This window comes from Beta vulgaris, chromosome 9 (genome assembly GCF_026745355.1).
Source record: "Beta vulgaris subsp. vulgaris cultivar EL10 chromosome 9, EL10.2, whole genome shotgun sequence".
NCBI classification, from domain to species: domain Eukaryota; kingdom Viridiplantae; phylum Streptophyta; class Magnoliopsida; order Caryophyllales; family Amaranthaceae; genus Beta; species Beta vulgaris.
Window position 1 is genome coordinate 30391197 of NC_079210.1, and position 17536 is coordinate 30408732.

The 17536-nt window shown below is 34.4% G+C and overlaps 1 protein-coding gene across 1 annotated transcript; it reads right to left on the bottom strand.

The window, feature by feature from the left end:
• Positions 1-494: 494 nt before the first annotated feature.
• On the bottom strand, positions 495-7536 carry LOC104903546 (hypothetical protein). The gene is made up of 7 exons (XM_010691597.4): positions 7249-7536; positions 7055-7153; positions 6169-6366; positions 5740-5863; positions 1709-1782; positions 1468-1625; positions 495-969 (listed from the first exon to the last, which is right to left on the bottom strand). The coding sequence occupies exons 2-7, from the start codon at positions 7129-7131 to the stop codon at positions 806-808; spliced, it is 795 nt and encodes a 264-aa protein (XP_010689899.1). The 5' UTR covers positions 7132-7153; positions 7249-7536; the 3' UTR covers positions 495-805.
• Between the last annotated feature and the right edge of the window lie 10000 nt (positions 7537-17536).

The window sequence follows — 17536 nt, forward strand, 5'->3', positions numbered from 1 at the left end:
CCAGACAAAAAATGGGAATTAACATCTTAGAAAATTCAATTTCCTATAATGTCAAACAAATAAATTTAACTCAATTACAGTGAAATTGACAAGGGAAGGAACTTCCGAGGAAATAAGAATTCTCATGTGAACCAAATGACACTAAAACGAAAAGGGAGTTTCGCGAAACAGATGAAGTATAATATATCAATATTCTTTTATTTTTTCACTGAATATTATTAGTTTTCACTTGCAATCTAAGTGTAATAAATCTACTCATAAAACAATAAAAAAAAAGTTAATCCAAGACACTTTATAGTTTATACCAAGAATTATAAACGGGTGAAAGACACCAGTTCCACCAACTTCTCCATCAGAATATACTTGTTAACAACTCCAGACCAAGTAACTTGAAGAATCGGTCACACACAAAAAGAAATTCAACAATCGACACGTTATAATAGATGAATCACATACATATATTCTTACAATGAATCAATATAGAGCCATTCTCAGAAGTTCAAGCTTAAACCAATTCCATTTCTTCCGAAAGAGACATTTCTTACAAGTATGGTGTGACTTCATTTTAGAGGGATTTTGTAAATATTACTTTTTTAAATAACAATAACAGTGAATATTTCAGGTGATATCAGAAACTTGAAATGGTGGTAAAATCAAACAATCTAACCAATACCTATGATTATACTACATTACAACTTACAAATATCCAGCTCAAAAAAGAATGACCAAATGAAAAACATCAAGGAGCAAGTTACAACAAAAATTTGCTGATCTAATAAACCAACAATTCTTCTGTCATGCAGTCTCATCTCCTCATACCACGCTGTCGTTCTCTTTTACGGAAGCGCTGGAGCATGAATTCATCTGTTGCAGCTAGCCTTCTCCCAGACGGGTCTGCACCACTGTCACTGGGTCTTGATCCCAGTCCATTATCCTCTGTACCTCTATCCTTGTACAATTCTGGATGATCTGAAAAAACACACATGAATCAGACGCAAAGGCTTCCCTGTTTCAAACTGAATACAAGCAACAAATTTGCTACCCAATGTTCAGTTGCACACATTTTTCGGCCATAGTCATAAGGTTAATGATATGTGTAGTTTGACATTTTGAAACTGACTGATGGCGCATCTGATCTTGGATTAGCAAGAACCAAGACTACATCACAATTGCGCAGAAATCGTCCAGGGATCACAGTCACGGTTCAGATCTAGGAAAGAAATGAGACATCCATCCTTTATTGATTTTACTTACCAAGCAGTCTACGGTAAGTCGTACCCTTATCAGAGATCCAGGAAGGTAAAGAGAGACTAAACAGAGAAGGTTCTCTGGAGAACATGTGAGAGTTGCAATGGAGGCCATGCTTATTCCTCCCTCTTAATCACTAGTGAGCATGTTCTCCAAAAAGAGTTTTCGAAGACAATACACAGAATAAATAGTCAACAAATATAATGAGTCGAGACAAACCTCTCCTAAGTTTTTCAGCATAATCTTTTCCACGTTGGAAATAATCAGCATTGTGACTCCAAGAATTGGTCGAATCTTTCTTGGTCTGTCCGATAAATCTTTTTTCATGTAGAAGCTTTTTGGCTGCTTCAGTCTCCTCAATGTTTTTCAGCTTGTATCTGCAACCAGCAGAAGAAATCAAATCAGACAATGCCAGTCTTTAGATGTCAAATAAGGTATATGAGGAATAGTGTTAACATACTCTATAGGAAGCTGAATTTCTGCAATACCAGTAGTCCACTGAGTAGAACTTTCTTCTGAGTTTCTCTTTTTCACCTAAAAATAAGAGCATGATATAAGAATGTTAGTTTGTCATAATCTTCATTCAATTTCACAAACAAGTACATTGGTCATAAATACAAGAACGCCCCATTTGGTAAGAGGTCATAAATGGTGGAAATGGTAATGCATTATAGACTCCGTTTGCTAGGACGTAAAACATTTTCAGTGTAAAATGATTTTCATGGAAAACAATTTACAATGGAAAACACAATTCCAAAATAGTTTTCCGTTTTTTTTGGTTTCATGTGAGAAAAATGATGTAATGAAAGGAAAATGAAAAGGAAAGTAAGGAAGTAGTGAGAGGAGTGTACAAGAGAGATAAGGAAAATAGTTTTCCCTTCATTTTGAAAGGAAAATGGTTTTCCATCATTGGGAGAGTAATTTTACCCCAAAGAAAAATGGTTTCACATTCTTGCCAACCAAACAATGTAAAACTGAAAATAGAGGAAAACAGTTTTCCGGAAAAAACGTTTTACGCCCTACCAAACAGAGCCATAGTGTAAATTTGTACTAAAATATCAATGTCACAACCGATGGTAATGCTACTTCATTCCAAGATATCCATTTTCTTGCCAAAATCTCATTACTATCCATTACAACTTGGTAAGGTGGTATTGGGTGGTAATCTATGTTACCTAGACTCGGCTAGGAGTGTCGAAAATGGGTACGGATCCGAGTGTCCGGTACGGCACTTCCAAAAAATCAGGACACGGGGACTCTGTCCGGAATTTGGACACGGGTACGGGTATGCGAAATTATTATTTTACAATTTTAATTTTAATAATTAATATTACTTATAAAAATTAATATTACCGTATGGTAGTATAAAAATATAAACAACAAAGATAATTATTTAACAAATATAGAGAAAAAGATAAGGGAAGAGCAAAGGCTACTTTGGTCTTTATTAATTAGCTATGTATAATATTTGAGAAAAAATAACTAATATTGCAAAAGAATCTTTAGATGTATATCACGTGACATCTTATAAAAGGAGAAAGATGATAAAGCCCCTTGGCCCACCTATTTTTTTAATTAAAAAAAGTAAAATATGTGAGTTGAAAGAAACCCACGTTTTCTCTCACCAAGTTGGCCCACCAAGTATGTTCATCTTCTTCCTCTTCACTTCAACTTTTCGACTGCTTTCTTCTTCCTCCTTCAACCTGTCCTTTGCAACTCCATTCCCTCCTACCATCCATCAAAAATGGATGAAAACAACATCAATGGAGTCGCCTCACTAGGGACGCAGAAAGCCCTAACATAATTCACCATATTCTCATGAAGCAACATCAAAATTTCAGATTTAGCAACTAGGGTTCAGCGCCGTGTCCGACTGCAATTTGAAGGATCCGACACGTATTTCATACCCGAGTCGGTGTCGTGTCGTACCGACCCGGGTATTTGGCGAAAAATGCCGAGTCGAGGTAACAGAGGTGGTAATGAACATTTATAAAAGGAAACCCATGTTTTGTGATAAAATTTCATTGCCATGGCCATTGACATGAGAACTTCTGTAAGCATTTACACTAAATTTCATTACCATTACTACTATTTATGACCACTAACCAAGTGGACCACAAAGGTCACAATTCCATATACATAAAAATCTTCATGAAAATGGAAACTGAATAAACACCACCACAATGACATCCTTCCATCATCAGTCAATGTAAGATACAGACTCTAAGTAACTTGTAAAATCCCCTCGAATAGACTAAATCGCAGAGAGATATTACTGATAATTTTTGGTCTAATTGTGAGGTATGCGATGAATAAGAGGACGAAAACAGAAGAAATTGACAGAAGAGATATCAAGTGATCCCCGCCTTTGCCTCCTTCCTCTCCCCAATTCCTTCTCCCCCTCCCCCCACATAAACAAGACTTTACTCCTCGATTTTTAAAAGGAAGAGACTCATGAAAATTATCATGAACTGCACAAAAGAATGAGGAATTGAACTCTAATATGTTTTAAGAAGAGGCCACCACTTTGAAAGGTTGTCTGAACCAACAGATTCAACACTTATGAAATGCACTTGAAAGAAGATGATCCATCAGCATTTAAATTTCATGCAGAAGTGAGATATCAGTTTCTAACTGGTGCTTGTTTGAGAAAGGGGAAGTCAGATGAAAGAGAATAAGTGAGCCATGATTTGATGGCTAATGGGATATGTGCAAGCTGAAATAGGATTTTATTTGTTAACTACCCTTTTATCCCCCATCCCAAAAGATTGCAGTATTGCACAACAGTAGTATTGAACAAGTTATGAACTATGTCACTTGAACTCTTCATTTTATCTCAGATACCTGTGTCTGATCCTTGGCCAAAAACACAAAATAGTCGGGTATACCCTTGGACACGAACCTGTGTCTGATACGAGTACTTGGATCTCAATAACAAAGGTGATGGATGGGTGGCATGAGAAATTAATGAAGTATGGATCTGTTGGAAGCATACCAGTCAACCCAATCTGAGAAAAAACTTGACCAAATATATATAACCTTCCGTTCATTTCCTGATTTTATATACATGCTCATGACTTGCCATGAACAAACTAATCTAAAAGACTATTACATCACATTTTTCCGGGGATGTTCGAAGTAAAAGGTATTTTAAAAGAAAAATAATGTGATGATTTGTGGCAACACCATCCGTCCAAATAGAAGAGAAAAACATTCCGGAAGAGTGAGCCACCATATATGGCCAGTATAAACATGCATATCCCCACTTCAAACACCCACTCACTGGAAATTTTCGCGCAGCCACATGCATCGCAATGGGAAGAAGTACAACCATGCCAATCTTAGGAAATCATCTACTACAATGACAAGTACTCTCTGGCTCTCCCACAAAGTAATCAGGGTCGTCCCATATATTTATAAAAATCATAATTTAAAAAGAGCAATTACATAACCCAACATCTAAACTCTAGTGAATCTCAAAGGAACAACATCAAACATTCAAAGGACTGTTGCCATGCTTAGCCCTAGGCCAAATTTACTTGGGCTCAATTGTAAGCTAAAGTTTAGATTACCAGGAGTAATCCACAAAAAATGCTACCCAATCGCACACTATAAACACAAAGAGCTTGAAAAGGAGCATTTCCAAAGGCATAATGTGATTCTTAACATATTTTAATTAGAGCACAAGCATATCCTTGGTTACTTAGCTTGAGTATGGGTGCTACATACGGGAATGGTCGATGCTTTATTGATTTGAACAAGGATGTGGGTGAGGGAAGGCAATGTAAATCCCATAATATAAACTTTATCAAGGATAGAACATGAAACTAGATATATTAGTGACACAGGGGCCCAAAGCCAAACACGACAAAGATACAACATCAACCCATCACTTAAAAGCATACTAGACCTATACAAAAACACCACTACTGCCCAAAAGCTAGTTCCTAAATCTGAGCTTTCTGAGAAGAGAGAGAGAGCGAGGAGAATCACTTCTATATTGTTGCAAAAATAATAAGCTTCCTTAAACTAAGTGGATCACTCTCCTGGGCCTCTTTTCCTGCCTATCTCCAAAATTCTCTTGCGGTTCATTGTGGCAAGAAGTGTGATTGCAAGGTCAAGTGCTAGGTACGAATGCCATATGACCATATCTGTATTCTTGTCATGACTCAATGGAGGTGCAGCGGGCAAATAAAAAGGCCACAGCAAAAGTTACATAGAACATGACAGGATTGAGCCCACTTTTAATTGCAATTCTCCTAAGCGATAAGTGTGAACATCTTACAAAAAAAAGAAGATAAGTGAGAAAGATAAAGCCCAAGAGGTATATGAGACTGGCTGCCTTAAAGTACAAGCTGCAACAACTATATAAACAGCATAACTATTGCAATAAGAGGAAGTACTTCTAGTGCTTTACTACAATGCCCAAGGAGAGCCACCAAAGATGTTCTTAGCCACAATTCAAAGAGCTGAGAAAAGAAGCTCACATACTTTTAGATGATCAGGGATTTTGTACAACTCTTCTTCAGCAAGTTTCAATTCATTCTCTGAATGATCTGCCGCATTAATATTTTTGCCCCTTTGCTTGGCCAACTCTTGCTCAATATACTTTAACCTGTTAAACAGTGGACAAGGCTGAGGAAGTGTTTTTAAGATATATCAATTTGAGGGTACAGTCCCCACAAAGGCAAGTGAAGAATCCTGAAGCCTTAAACGTGAATATGACAGATCCATGAGATCAATAAATTTTAACAGTCAGACAGTGAAACAGGAAACAGGAAACAAAAGCATGTAGTATAATGTCATATTAAAGCTCATACTTTACATGGGAAAGAACCTTCATCTAATAAGACTAGCATGCTTAAGCACTAAAGAACAGTCATAATAAAACAAAGTGAGGGAAGAGACTGGACAAGTTACATATTGGGATCTTCAACCATGACAGCAGTTTCTTGAGCAAATGTATCCTGCAAAACCAACTCTTCTTTATCTCCATCTACCTCAACTTTATCGCCTAACTTCACTACTTCAGTTGATGATTGCGGTGTAGTATTAGCAGGAATTCCAGATCTCCTCTCCCTCTGCTTTTGTAGCAATTTCACCTCCTCTAATGCCAACCTATTCAAATCAACACTTGTAAGCCAACAGATTTTATGAACAACAAACATATGCTTAAGACAATACTCCTCCACTCCGGCCCATAGTGTTAGATGGTCAAATTAGCACCAATAACACTGTAAAATTAAGCATGTAGAAAGTGAAAAGTGAATGTATACATGAAGAAAATACAAATTTATATCCAACATATACACAATTTGTATGTCTCAGTCTGTGAAAGTAACTACCCATAACACCCCTCAATTTCTCCAAAATTGCAAAAAGTCTCTTATATAAGCAATATTTGCACATACCAGATAATTCCTATACATGAGTAACAGTTTGAGACATCCAAAATGGATAAGAAGCACACATTACGCAACCAAGGGAGTAACAGTGTAGCCTAATTCACTTTAATCCCGCCAAATGCAATCTGAAAAAGGCAATTTTGTAGTTTGTACATATAAGATATAACTGGTATACTTTTAGGCTAATTCAACAAAACTACAATGCAAATTGAGTTCCCATACCCATTTCCAGACCGCAAATTAGGTAACATCGGGAGTAGTAATAATATTGTTCGTATTCCTAGAATCATAATAATCTAATTTGCACCCATTAGGTAACTAAATACAAATAATTTCAAAATGTAGAATGCATAATATCAACAATTTCATAATATTATGAAGCAAGAATAATGTAAAGTAACCTTCTTTCCTCCTCATCATCTGATACATTTTCCGTCGCTTCATCTTCAACTTTCCTTTTCCGAAAGTTCTTTGGCATACTTTAGCAGCAACTACTAAGTCTATAAAAAAAATGAAGTCAAAAAGCAAATTCTGAATTCTTACTCAAATTAGTCTGAAATCCTAAAGCGTGTACTAGGATTAATCTGAAACAAACCTTCAAAGTTTCGGAAGATCCAAGTTTCAGTTCTCGTCGAAAATTCCTCTAATTTCTGTCTGTCACTCTTTCGATCTGCTCCTCAAATTCGGAAGGTAATTTGGAAGTTGAAAGTGTGTTCAGTGATTTATTAGTTATTCAAGTAGAATACTGCAATAGGTGAATGTTAGAGACAGATGTAAATTGCAATTGAAGGTTAGGGTTATCTTTAATGAACAATTGATCTACGATTCTACTTGATGTGTAATTGTGTATTCACATACTTCCTCCCGCACAATTTCGTTTTAGAGTTTGTTTGGCAAGATTTCGCTTACTTTTAAATTAAAACGAGTTATTAGGTCCAGGGCTCCGGGCTAGCTCTCGCCTAAGAAAAAATTTCATTTATTAATATAATACTTTATGATAATAAGACTAAATACAACATAGCCTAATGATTATAACTTTAGTGTATATACTTGAGGTCTTGAGATTAAACCATATACTCCCTCTGTTTTTTTTTATCTTTCTCACTTGGAATCTTGGCACTATTCATACTTGGAGAGAATCTTCTCAATTTTTTTCAATTTATAAGAAAAAATATAGTCATGTGGGGTCTTGTTTGATTCGTCTCAATTAGTACATTATTAATATTCAATCGTTATAATTTTCTAATATATAATGAAAGATATTTAAGTTCAAAGAATTGCATTGGGAGATGTGCACAGGAAAGTGAGAATGATAAAAAAAACAGAGGGAGTATTATGCAATTTCTTAATTTTTTTATTTTGCATGGATTACATGAACTAAAACTACCTAAGGAGAACACCATATGGCACAGTTTGTTGTTTTCGCACGCCTTTTAATATTTTTGTATAGATTTGTTAATAGTAAATATAATATTAAAAAGAGAATCAAATTTTTCACAATATATCATTTCCTAATTTAAAGATGGTATCAAAATTCTAATGATAAATTAAACTAAATAATCATTAACAAAGTAACTTGACATAATGAGAAAAATGGTAATTTAATTTTAAAAAATTACAAATTTAATTTGACTATAAGACTTTACATCTAAATGTTCATTACAATTTCTAAGCACTTTACATTAGTTTGTACAACATTAATAATAAATCATATTTCTAAAATTATATTTAGATGAATTTATTTAGAATACACCCAAACAATCGACGCACGCATCGCGTGCATAGAAGGCTAGTATATATATAAACCAAGGGAGGAGATGTGGCGTCCTCTTTTGAAATGACTAGAATAACCTCTAATAATTTAAATTAATGTTTTCTTTTTATAAAAAAAAATAAAAATGAGAATCAATGCAACTTGCCATATAGAATAAGTCAAAAAGAGAATGTGCAATCACCATTAATAAATTGACAAAATAGATTGCCATAATCAATTGCCAAAATTAGTTTGAATATTCAATCAAAAAAGTTAGCTATATATCCTAACAACATAATAGTACTTCGTATTTACAAAGTTCAAACAATATTGATTATTAACATTTACAATCGCTAAAGAACTATACTAAAGCCGCAAAGCTCCGACAATGAATTATTAGATCATCGACTAAAATATTCATTCACGGTATTGAACAGTTTAAAATCGGTCACCTTCAATTTTAAAAAATAATAACATCTATAAAGAATCTTAATAATTGACATCACTACCAAACTAATTTTAGATTGAAAAAACATTTTAATTCATATATATAGCTCATAAGGTTGTTAGTGCACGCATCGCGTGCATATATGACTAGTATATATATAGAGGAACTTTAATTTTCAGGAGCATAGAGCGCGCCACGTAAGATTGTCTTGTCATCAATTATATTTTTCTTTTTTATAAAAATATAGTTCTACATAGATTTAAATACATATAACGAGTTTTGGATAAACGAAAATTAGAGTTTCGTGTTGAATGAACAACTTAAATTATTATATTATGTAATATTTGTATAACTTTTGCTACGTAATTCGGATTAATTTTTATACTATTGGATAGTACTCGAAATATGCTTCGAAATAAGATCCATATACAATATAGTTCTACAACTTATGAATAGAGCGTGCCACGTAGGATTGTCATGTCATCAATTTTTATTTATTATTTTTTTTACAAAAATAGAGTTCTCCATATATTTAAATACATATAAGGAGCTTCAGATTAGTGGAATAGAGTTTCGTGTTGAATGAATAACTTAAATTTTATATTATATAATTTGTGTATAACTTGTGCTACGTAATTCGAAATATAATTTTTGTACCATTGGATAGTGTTCGAAATAGGCTTCGAACTAATATTTGTATACAATATAGTTCTACAACTTATGATTAGAGTGTACCACGTAGGACTGTCAAATCATTAATTTTATGTTAAATATAATAAAAAATAGAGTTCTACACATATTTAAATATATAAAAGGAGTTTCGAATAGAAAGAAATTTACGTTTTGTTTTGAATAAACAACCTAAACTATTATATTATGTAAATTCACTAGTAGAATAAATGCTATTTGCTGCGGTTAAAAAGTGGCCTATTGCTGCGGTTTTGGGCGCGCAACAATTAAGAGGGCAGCAATAGGTAATTACTATATTGCTGCGGTTTTAAACCGCAGCAACATGTGAACATATTGCTGCGGTTTCAAAGCAAAACCGCAGCAATATATTTATTTTTTATTAGAAAATACAACGTATTGCTGCTGTTTTGACTCAAAATCGCAGCAATATCTTGACCTATTGCTGCGGTTATTTCCCAAAACCGCAGCAATAGGTCATGGTCAGTAAAAAAAAAAATTTTTTTTTTGCCTTTTCGCAATTAAATTTAAAAGGTAAAACCATGCAACTAACCTACCAAACTGAGACAAACTCAAGATGAAATGACCTGAATATTACTAATATATATGATGAATTTCATTAATATATAAGGAAAAGAACTATTTACAACTTAATGAGTAATTGCAAAAATTATAATAAAAACAAAAATATATTAAAAAATAAAGAAACTGATCTAAAAACGAAAAAAATAAAAAAAAATCTAAAACAAAAGATCTCTAAACACATTAACAGATCTAAAAAAAATAAACAGAAAATCCTAAAATTAAAAGTACTGATCTGAACAAAAAAAATGGAGCGCCGGTGAACCGAAACTTGTCCTCGAAACAACAACTATTCACGCGGTAAACCGGATCTTGTCTCGAACAAACGGAGCCGATGGAGCGCGAACCAGATCTTGGTGAACGAACGACGAGGAGAGAGAGGAAAGCGAACCGGAATCACGAACGAACTGTGAACGAACAACGATGATGTTGCGTAGAGTGAGATCTGAAGAAATTACCGATGAAATCACCGACGAAGGTGTTGCGTGGAGACGAGCAAACCGGCGTGTGAGACGAGCAAATCCCGATACTTCAAGTCGGCGTGTGAGATGACGTCGCATTTCGCCATGGTGTTGTTCTCTAGTGACGTCGGCCGGATGACGTTGCAAATCCCGAGATAACAAGCCGGCCGGATCGAAGACGTCGCCGGTTGCGTGAGAGGAGAGAGGAGAGAGGAGAGAGAAGAGAGGAGAGAGGCAGCGTGAAAGAGTTTGAGAGGCAGCGTGAGAGAGAATGAAAAACCTAGCAGTTGTATAAGAGTTTGAGAGGCGCTCAAAAATAACCTAGAAACTTTAAATATTATTTAAGGATATATTGCTGCGGTTTGTTTAAAGAACCGCAGCAATATATTAAAATAATAGTTTTTTAATATATTGTTGCGGTCCTACGTGGAAACCGCGGCAATATTTGCTGTTGTGGCCCCACATATTTTTCAAAATTTGTCCGTTGAAGAATATTGCTGCGGTTTTTGGCGGGAAACCGCAGCAATATTATCATTTTCTATTTTTTATTTCTTTTTGCGTGTTATATTGCTGCGTATAGGTAAAACCGCAGCAATATCAGCGCAGCAAATAGCATTTATTCTACTAGTGATTGAATATAATATTTGCTACTATTCAAAACATTATCTTTTTTTACAATTGGAGAGTGCTTGAAATATGCTTCAAAAAGAAAACCATTTACTCCATCCGTTTCATTTTAATCTAGACACTTACATTTTTCACGCATGTCAATGCAAAACTTTGAGGACATATATCTTTAGTTTTGTATTTGTAAAACTATAAAAAGTACATGTTAATAAAATACATGTTATGTTGAATCTAACAAGATCCCACATGACTATATTATCAACCGCGTACAAATGACAAATGATGGTCAAAGTAAAATGTATGAATAGTGTAAAATATCAAAGCGTAACAATTAAAATGAAACGGAGGGAGTTACAACTCATGAAAATATATTTAATTAGATGAATGGTAAAACATTTTTAGTCTTGCTTTTTGATAAATATAATAATACTTAAGTTATAAGTATAGTGTACAACATGTGATTATAGCCTTTTATAATAGGTCCAATTTAGAGAATTAAACATATTATCTTTCAAAACCTCAACCTTAATTACTCCACTGAACCAAAATAATTTAGTATTGCAACAAAATTTATTAAGTAAAATTTATTGTTACAACAAAAACTAAAATCTAATGCGATAAAGTTACATATATATTAAAATTTTCGATGATGAAAAAATTAGAGTTTGATTTCAAAAAACAACCTTAGAATATTATAGAAAGCTCCATCTAAGCGTGTTGTTGTAACCTAAGGGAACACTCAAGAAAGGGGGGTTTGAATTGAGTGGTGAAATCTAATCGATTTTCGCAAAAATCCTTTCACAGCTCAGTGCCAGGCTCTGAGCTGAACACTCGAAAATTGCTAATTTGTGTTTTTGCGAATAATAAACTTAAAAGATATTAGATTTGACACGAGATATAACGTGGTTCAATCTCACCTCTGAGATCTACGTCCACAAGAAACAAAACTCTTTTATTTCTTTGAATCATATAATATCAAACTCTTGATACAATACGATTCCCCTCACTACTAACCCTAGTAATGACTCCCCCAACACTTAACTCTAAGTATTGGCACTCTTAATAATGTAAAAGTTACAAGAAAGAACGATCCTCAAAATGTGCTTCTTAGTCAAGCAAATAGAGGACAATTACAATTGTGAAATAGTAACTTAAACTTAACAGCTCAGTGCTACGCTCAGTGCCAAGGAAATAGTTTTCAGCTTTTTACTTAGACTCGATTTTGCTCTCTGAAAACTTTTGATCTAAAAGTGAATTATGAATCCCTTTTATAGAGTATGGACTGGACGAAATCCTTCCAAGGATATCTTCCAATTTCCTTAATTCAAGGGATTTAATTCTCTTTTAGAAAATCAATCTTTATCTTTTTCTCTTTATCTTTTATTCTTAAAAAGATATGTTTTCCATAACAGATTTTCTATTCAACTCAAAAGATATTTTCCAAAACCAAATCTGATTTTATGAAACTCTTTACAAACACGTTTTGGAAAATCTGGTTTTAAAAATCTTTTTAACACCGTTTAAGGAAACGTGATTTTTTGTAAAATCTTTTTCCTTAAAACTCGTTTTTATAAAATTCTGTTTTTTAAAAATCTTTTCTTTGAAAACACGTTTTTATAAAAAACTGATTTTTATCAAAATCTTTTTCAAAAACTTGTTTTATTAAAATCCGGTTTTATCAAAAACTTATTTTTATTAAAATCTTTTTCTTAACTCGGTTTATCAAAAACTTTTTTCCTAATCCTTTTGATTTCTGATTTAGAAAACTTATTTCCTTTTTATATAGAAATATAATTTTAATATAATTATTTACTTTCTTAACTCAAAGAAGATAATAATTATATTAACTTTATATTTCTATATTGAGCACATTGCATATTACTAGCATATACATATTGATATCTAAAATTACTATTCTAAGAAATTATAAACTCGAACTTCATTCTTGATTCTTCTTTTCTTCAAAGTCTTCGTTTATCAATTTCTTTCTTCTTCATGCATCTGTTGTCACTGTTACATACTTTCATGCTATAACATATTATATTAATTTTCATCATCAAAACATAACATGTGCATAAACATAACATGTACATGCACAACAAATTCCCCCTTTTTGATGATGACAAACTATGAATATAATATTGTTGAATAAACATTTGTTCCCCCTTAAAATATGCATATTGACTTTTGTTCCCCCTCAAACAATGCATGGATTATTCACCCTTTATAGAATCTATCCGTACATCAGATTAATAGCATTCAATTATTCACTTTTGTCCCACATGCTCATTTATATTCAATTCACATTAGCTCAACCAGGATATCATCAAGACACAAAGTCAATATTATATACCTTCTTTTCCCCCTTTTGTCATTCTCAAAAAGTGCAAAAAGACAAAAAATCATTCACACAATCAAAGAGTTTAAAATAATCCAATAGCTCAACTAATTAAGCTAGTGATGCTGGTGCTACAACCAACACCAATTCACAATCTCCAAAATAATCCAAAAGAACATCCAAAAAGCATCAAAACAGTTTAACAAAAACGACATGTTTTTCCAAAAACTACAAGGCATAGACAAAAGTACATAGTAGGACTAGGATAAAAGGAAAAGTGTTTATGGTTTAGACATAGGTTGGCGATGTCGTTGTGCATCTGTTTCTTCATGTCACACACTTCTTCCACCATCTTTAAGCATCCCACATACACCTCCCTTGGCGTGAACCCCAAACAGTCCTTTTTTAGTAACTCATCACCCATAAACATAAATCCATACGACTCAATATATTATCACTCATTACATAATCATTAACAACATGAAATATCTTGGTGAGCCACAGTCCATACAGATAATAAAGAGGGGTGATGGACAAGTTTTTCATATGGTGAAATATAAGATGTGGAAGGCTAATCGGTATCTCGTTAGTTAACAACCATATAAGTACCTGATCCATTATTAGGCACTCTCCTCTATTTTCAATCCTGGGAAGAATAGATTTAGTAATCAAGTTTCGAAGGATTTTGTGTTTGGCTGAGATTCTAAAAGAAACTTCACGACAGAATTACCTAACCACTGTGTGGGAAAGATCCGACCATATAGAACCCTTGGAGAACTTTCATATTCCGAAACGCCTAGTTGTTTAGAGGAGATAAGCTGACCGGAACTCACCCCTTTCCGTTTGCGAGAGTGAGAGGCGTCAGGAGGTGTAGCAGCGGAAGTGGTCGGAGATCGCGTAGGTCGGCAAGGAGAAGTCGCGGACGGTTTTTCTTGAGCCGATCTTGTGCCGGGTTTTGGAACGGGTTTTTTTTTTTTTTTTTTTTTAATTTCGGGGCCGGATTCTTTTCAGGTGGAGTTTTCTCGGTTTTTTTTTTTTCTGGGCCGGATTTTTCTTGACCGGAGGTTTTTGTAGTTCGATAGTTTTCTGAGCCGGAGGTTTATTTTTTTTTTTTTTTTTGAGAGGTGGGGTTTTGGTCGGTGATTTTGGGAGAGGCGGTGCGGTGATAACGGTGGATTTGGAGAAGAAGTGGCAGCGGCGGTGGGTTTCTTGGGGAACCGCCTGGTAGTCTTCCTTCCCATGGTTAGGGTTTGGAGGTGAGGAAGGAGAGAGAATGTGGAGATTTTTAGGGTTTGATGAGAGGGAGGGGGACCAGTTATTTTGAAATGATGGGAAGGTGTTTTTAGGTTGGAGTCCACTAAGCCCTTCTAGTTCTAATGCCTTGCATAATTTTCGAAAAAAAATTTTGAAAAACAAATTTTGAAAATATTTTAGTTTTATCAAAGCAACATCAATGAATATTTTAGAAAACATGATACTTTTGGAGTTTTTCATAGAATTTTTCTAGAGCAACTTAAGTGTCAGTTATCAGGACAGCATCAATAGCCTTTTCAGGAGTCTTGGATTAAATCAAAAATCTGACTTAGTGTAGATAGAATCTTTCGAACTCTTAAGCATGTAAAGGGGTCAAATAAGCACATAAATCAACTAAGTACCAGAAATCAATCCCAAAGCTAATCTAAGTTTTTCAAATCTTTCACGAGCAAGTGGTTTAGTGAAAATATCAGCTATTTGGTCTTCAGTACAAATAAATTCAAGGGCTCCTTTTCTACATGATTACTTGTTTATTTTAGGAACCCATATTTGCTTGGGTCCCTTTTTCTTACGTTGAGCATCTAGTATGTCTTTCCTAACCCAGATTTGAGTAACATGTTTGACATTCTTTGCAATTCGATTTTTCTTTTTGTTGCAGTCGTCAATTAGATGACCATTATTTCCACAAAATTGCAAATTGATATTCAGGAAGGCCACGTATTTTCTCTTTGAAAGTCTCTTTCGAAGGTTCTGGCACTGAGCCTGGCACTGGGTTGCTGGTCAGTAATCCTAATCCAGTTTTGTTCATGTTGTTTGTGGTGCAAGTTAAGTAATTTAGAGCATTCATCCCATTAGTCCATTTTTCGTGCATCTTTCGAGCAATAGAAAGTTGTGATTCCAAAAATTCAACTGAGGTATTTAAATCACTACTTCTTTTTCGGGAAGTCTCTAAGTCTCTTTTAACTTTATCCAACTCTTCTCTTATCTTTGCATCACTAGGCAACATGAGTGGAACAATTCTAGATTGTTGTCTTGAGTTCTTAAGTTCATTCAACTCATGATTTAAATTTTCAATTTGTTCCTCAAGACCGGATTTTTCAGCTTCGAACTCAGTGACTGGCACTGAGTTATTTACGAGATTATCAACTAGAGTCTTTTCTTGTTTTAGTGTGTTTATCTCTAAGTCTTTCTCATCAATCCTTTTTATCAGAGTTTTGTTTTCTTTTAGCAATTCCTTATATTCTGTTTCTAATCCAATTTTTAGAATGGTCAAGTTTTTTATTTCCTTTTTCATATTATCAAAATTATCATTCATGTTTTGACAATCATCAATTACGTTTTCAAGCAATATGACAAGCTTACTTTTGGAAAGAAGATGAATTGAAGGTTTTAAAGAAGTTAGACTTACCTCACTGTCTTCTTCCTCTTCAAGAGGGTTCGAACTTTTAGCCATCAAGCATAGATGTGAGTCGTCATGGCTCAGTGCCGTCTTCAGAGTGGTCTGTACAGCACTCAGACATATTTTGCTTCGTGGCTCTGAGCGTGGCACTGATTCTCGTCAGAATCCGTGTCTCCCCAGACTGCTGCGATCATGGCTTTCTTGTACTCCTTCTTAGACTGCTCTCGTTTTTCTCTAGGCTTTTCTTCATCCCACAAAGGACATTCTTTAATCCTGTGATCGAACTCACCACACTTGAAACAACCAGAGTTAGTAGCACTTTTCTTAGGGTTAGAAGTAGTGCCTTTACCTTTGAAGTTTCCACTTCTCCTGAAGTTGTTGCTCCTGTTCTCTTTTAAGAAATTTTGAAACTTTCTAGTTAGAGACGCTACTTCTTCATCACTTTCACTATCATCCGTTTCTACTTCAGTTTTTAAGGCCAACCCTTTATTCTTAGGTTCACTTGATTTAGAGTCTAAAACAAGTTCGTGAGTCATTAAGGAACCTATGAGTTGTTCTAGTGAGAGTTTTGATAAATCCTTAGCCTCTTGAATAGCAGTTATTTTAGGAAGCCATTTATTAGTCAAACTTCTTAACACTTTTCTAACTAAATCTTCAGAAGAATAGATTTTTCCTAAAGATCTTAGTTCATTAGTTATTAGTGTAAATCTGGTAAACATATCTTTAATAGATTCATCCTTAGTCATTGTGAACAGTTCATATTGTTGGACTAGTAAATCTATCCTAGACTGTTTTACCTCGTTTGTACCTTCGTGTGCCAATTCCAATGTGTCCCAAATTTCCTTAGCAGTGGTACATGCAGAGATTCTTGAATATTCGTCAGGTCCAATTCCAGATTGGAGAATACTCATAGCTTTGAAATTCTTTTCTGCCTTTCCGTAGTCAACAGAATCATACTCCTCTTCCTTTTTGTCGAACAGGTTACCTTTATCGTCTTTGTTTTGGATAGGAAGAGGTCCAGTCTTGATGATTCTCCAGCATTGAAAGTCAGAACCTTGAATGTATATCCTCATCCTTGTCTTCCACCATCCATAATCTTTCCCATTGAAAATTGGACACTTGGAATACTTGTCGCGAAAGTCGTCTTGTGTGTTCATGATTTCTATTCTCTAGATGTGAGTCTTACGAGAATAGCCTGCTCTGATACCACTTGTTGTAACCTAAGGGAACACTCAAGAAAGGGGGGTTTGAATTGAGTGGTGAAATCTAATCGATTTTCGCAAAAATCCTTTCACAGCTCAGTGCCAGGCTCTGAGCTGAACACTCGAAAATTG

Coding starts and splice junctions, on each gene's coding strand:
- LOC104903546 (XM_010691597.4), bottom strand. CDS start 7,131: ATGCCAAAGAACTTTCGGAAAAGGAAAGTTGAAGATGAAGCGACGGAA. Junction 6,367..7,054: donor GATGATGAGGAGGAAAGAAG/GTTACTTTACAT, acceptor TGATTTGAATAG/GTTGGCATTAGAGGAGGTGA. Junction 1,626..1,708: donor GAAATTCAGCTTCCTATAGA/GTATGTTAACAC, acceptor TGCTGGTTGCAG/ATACAAGCTGAAAAACATTG.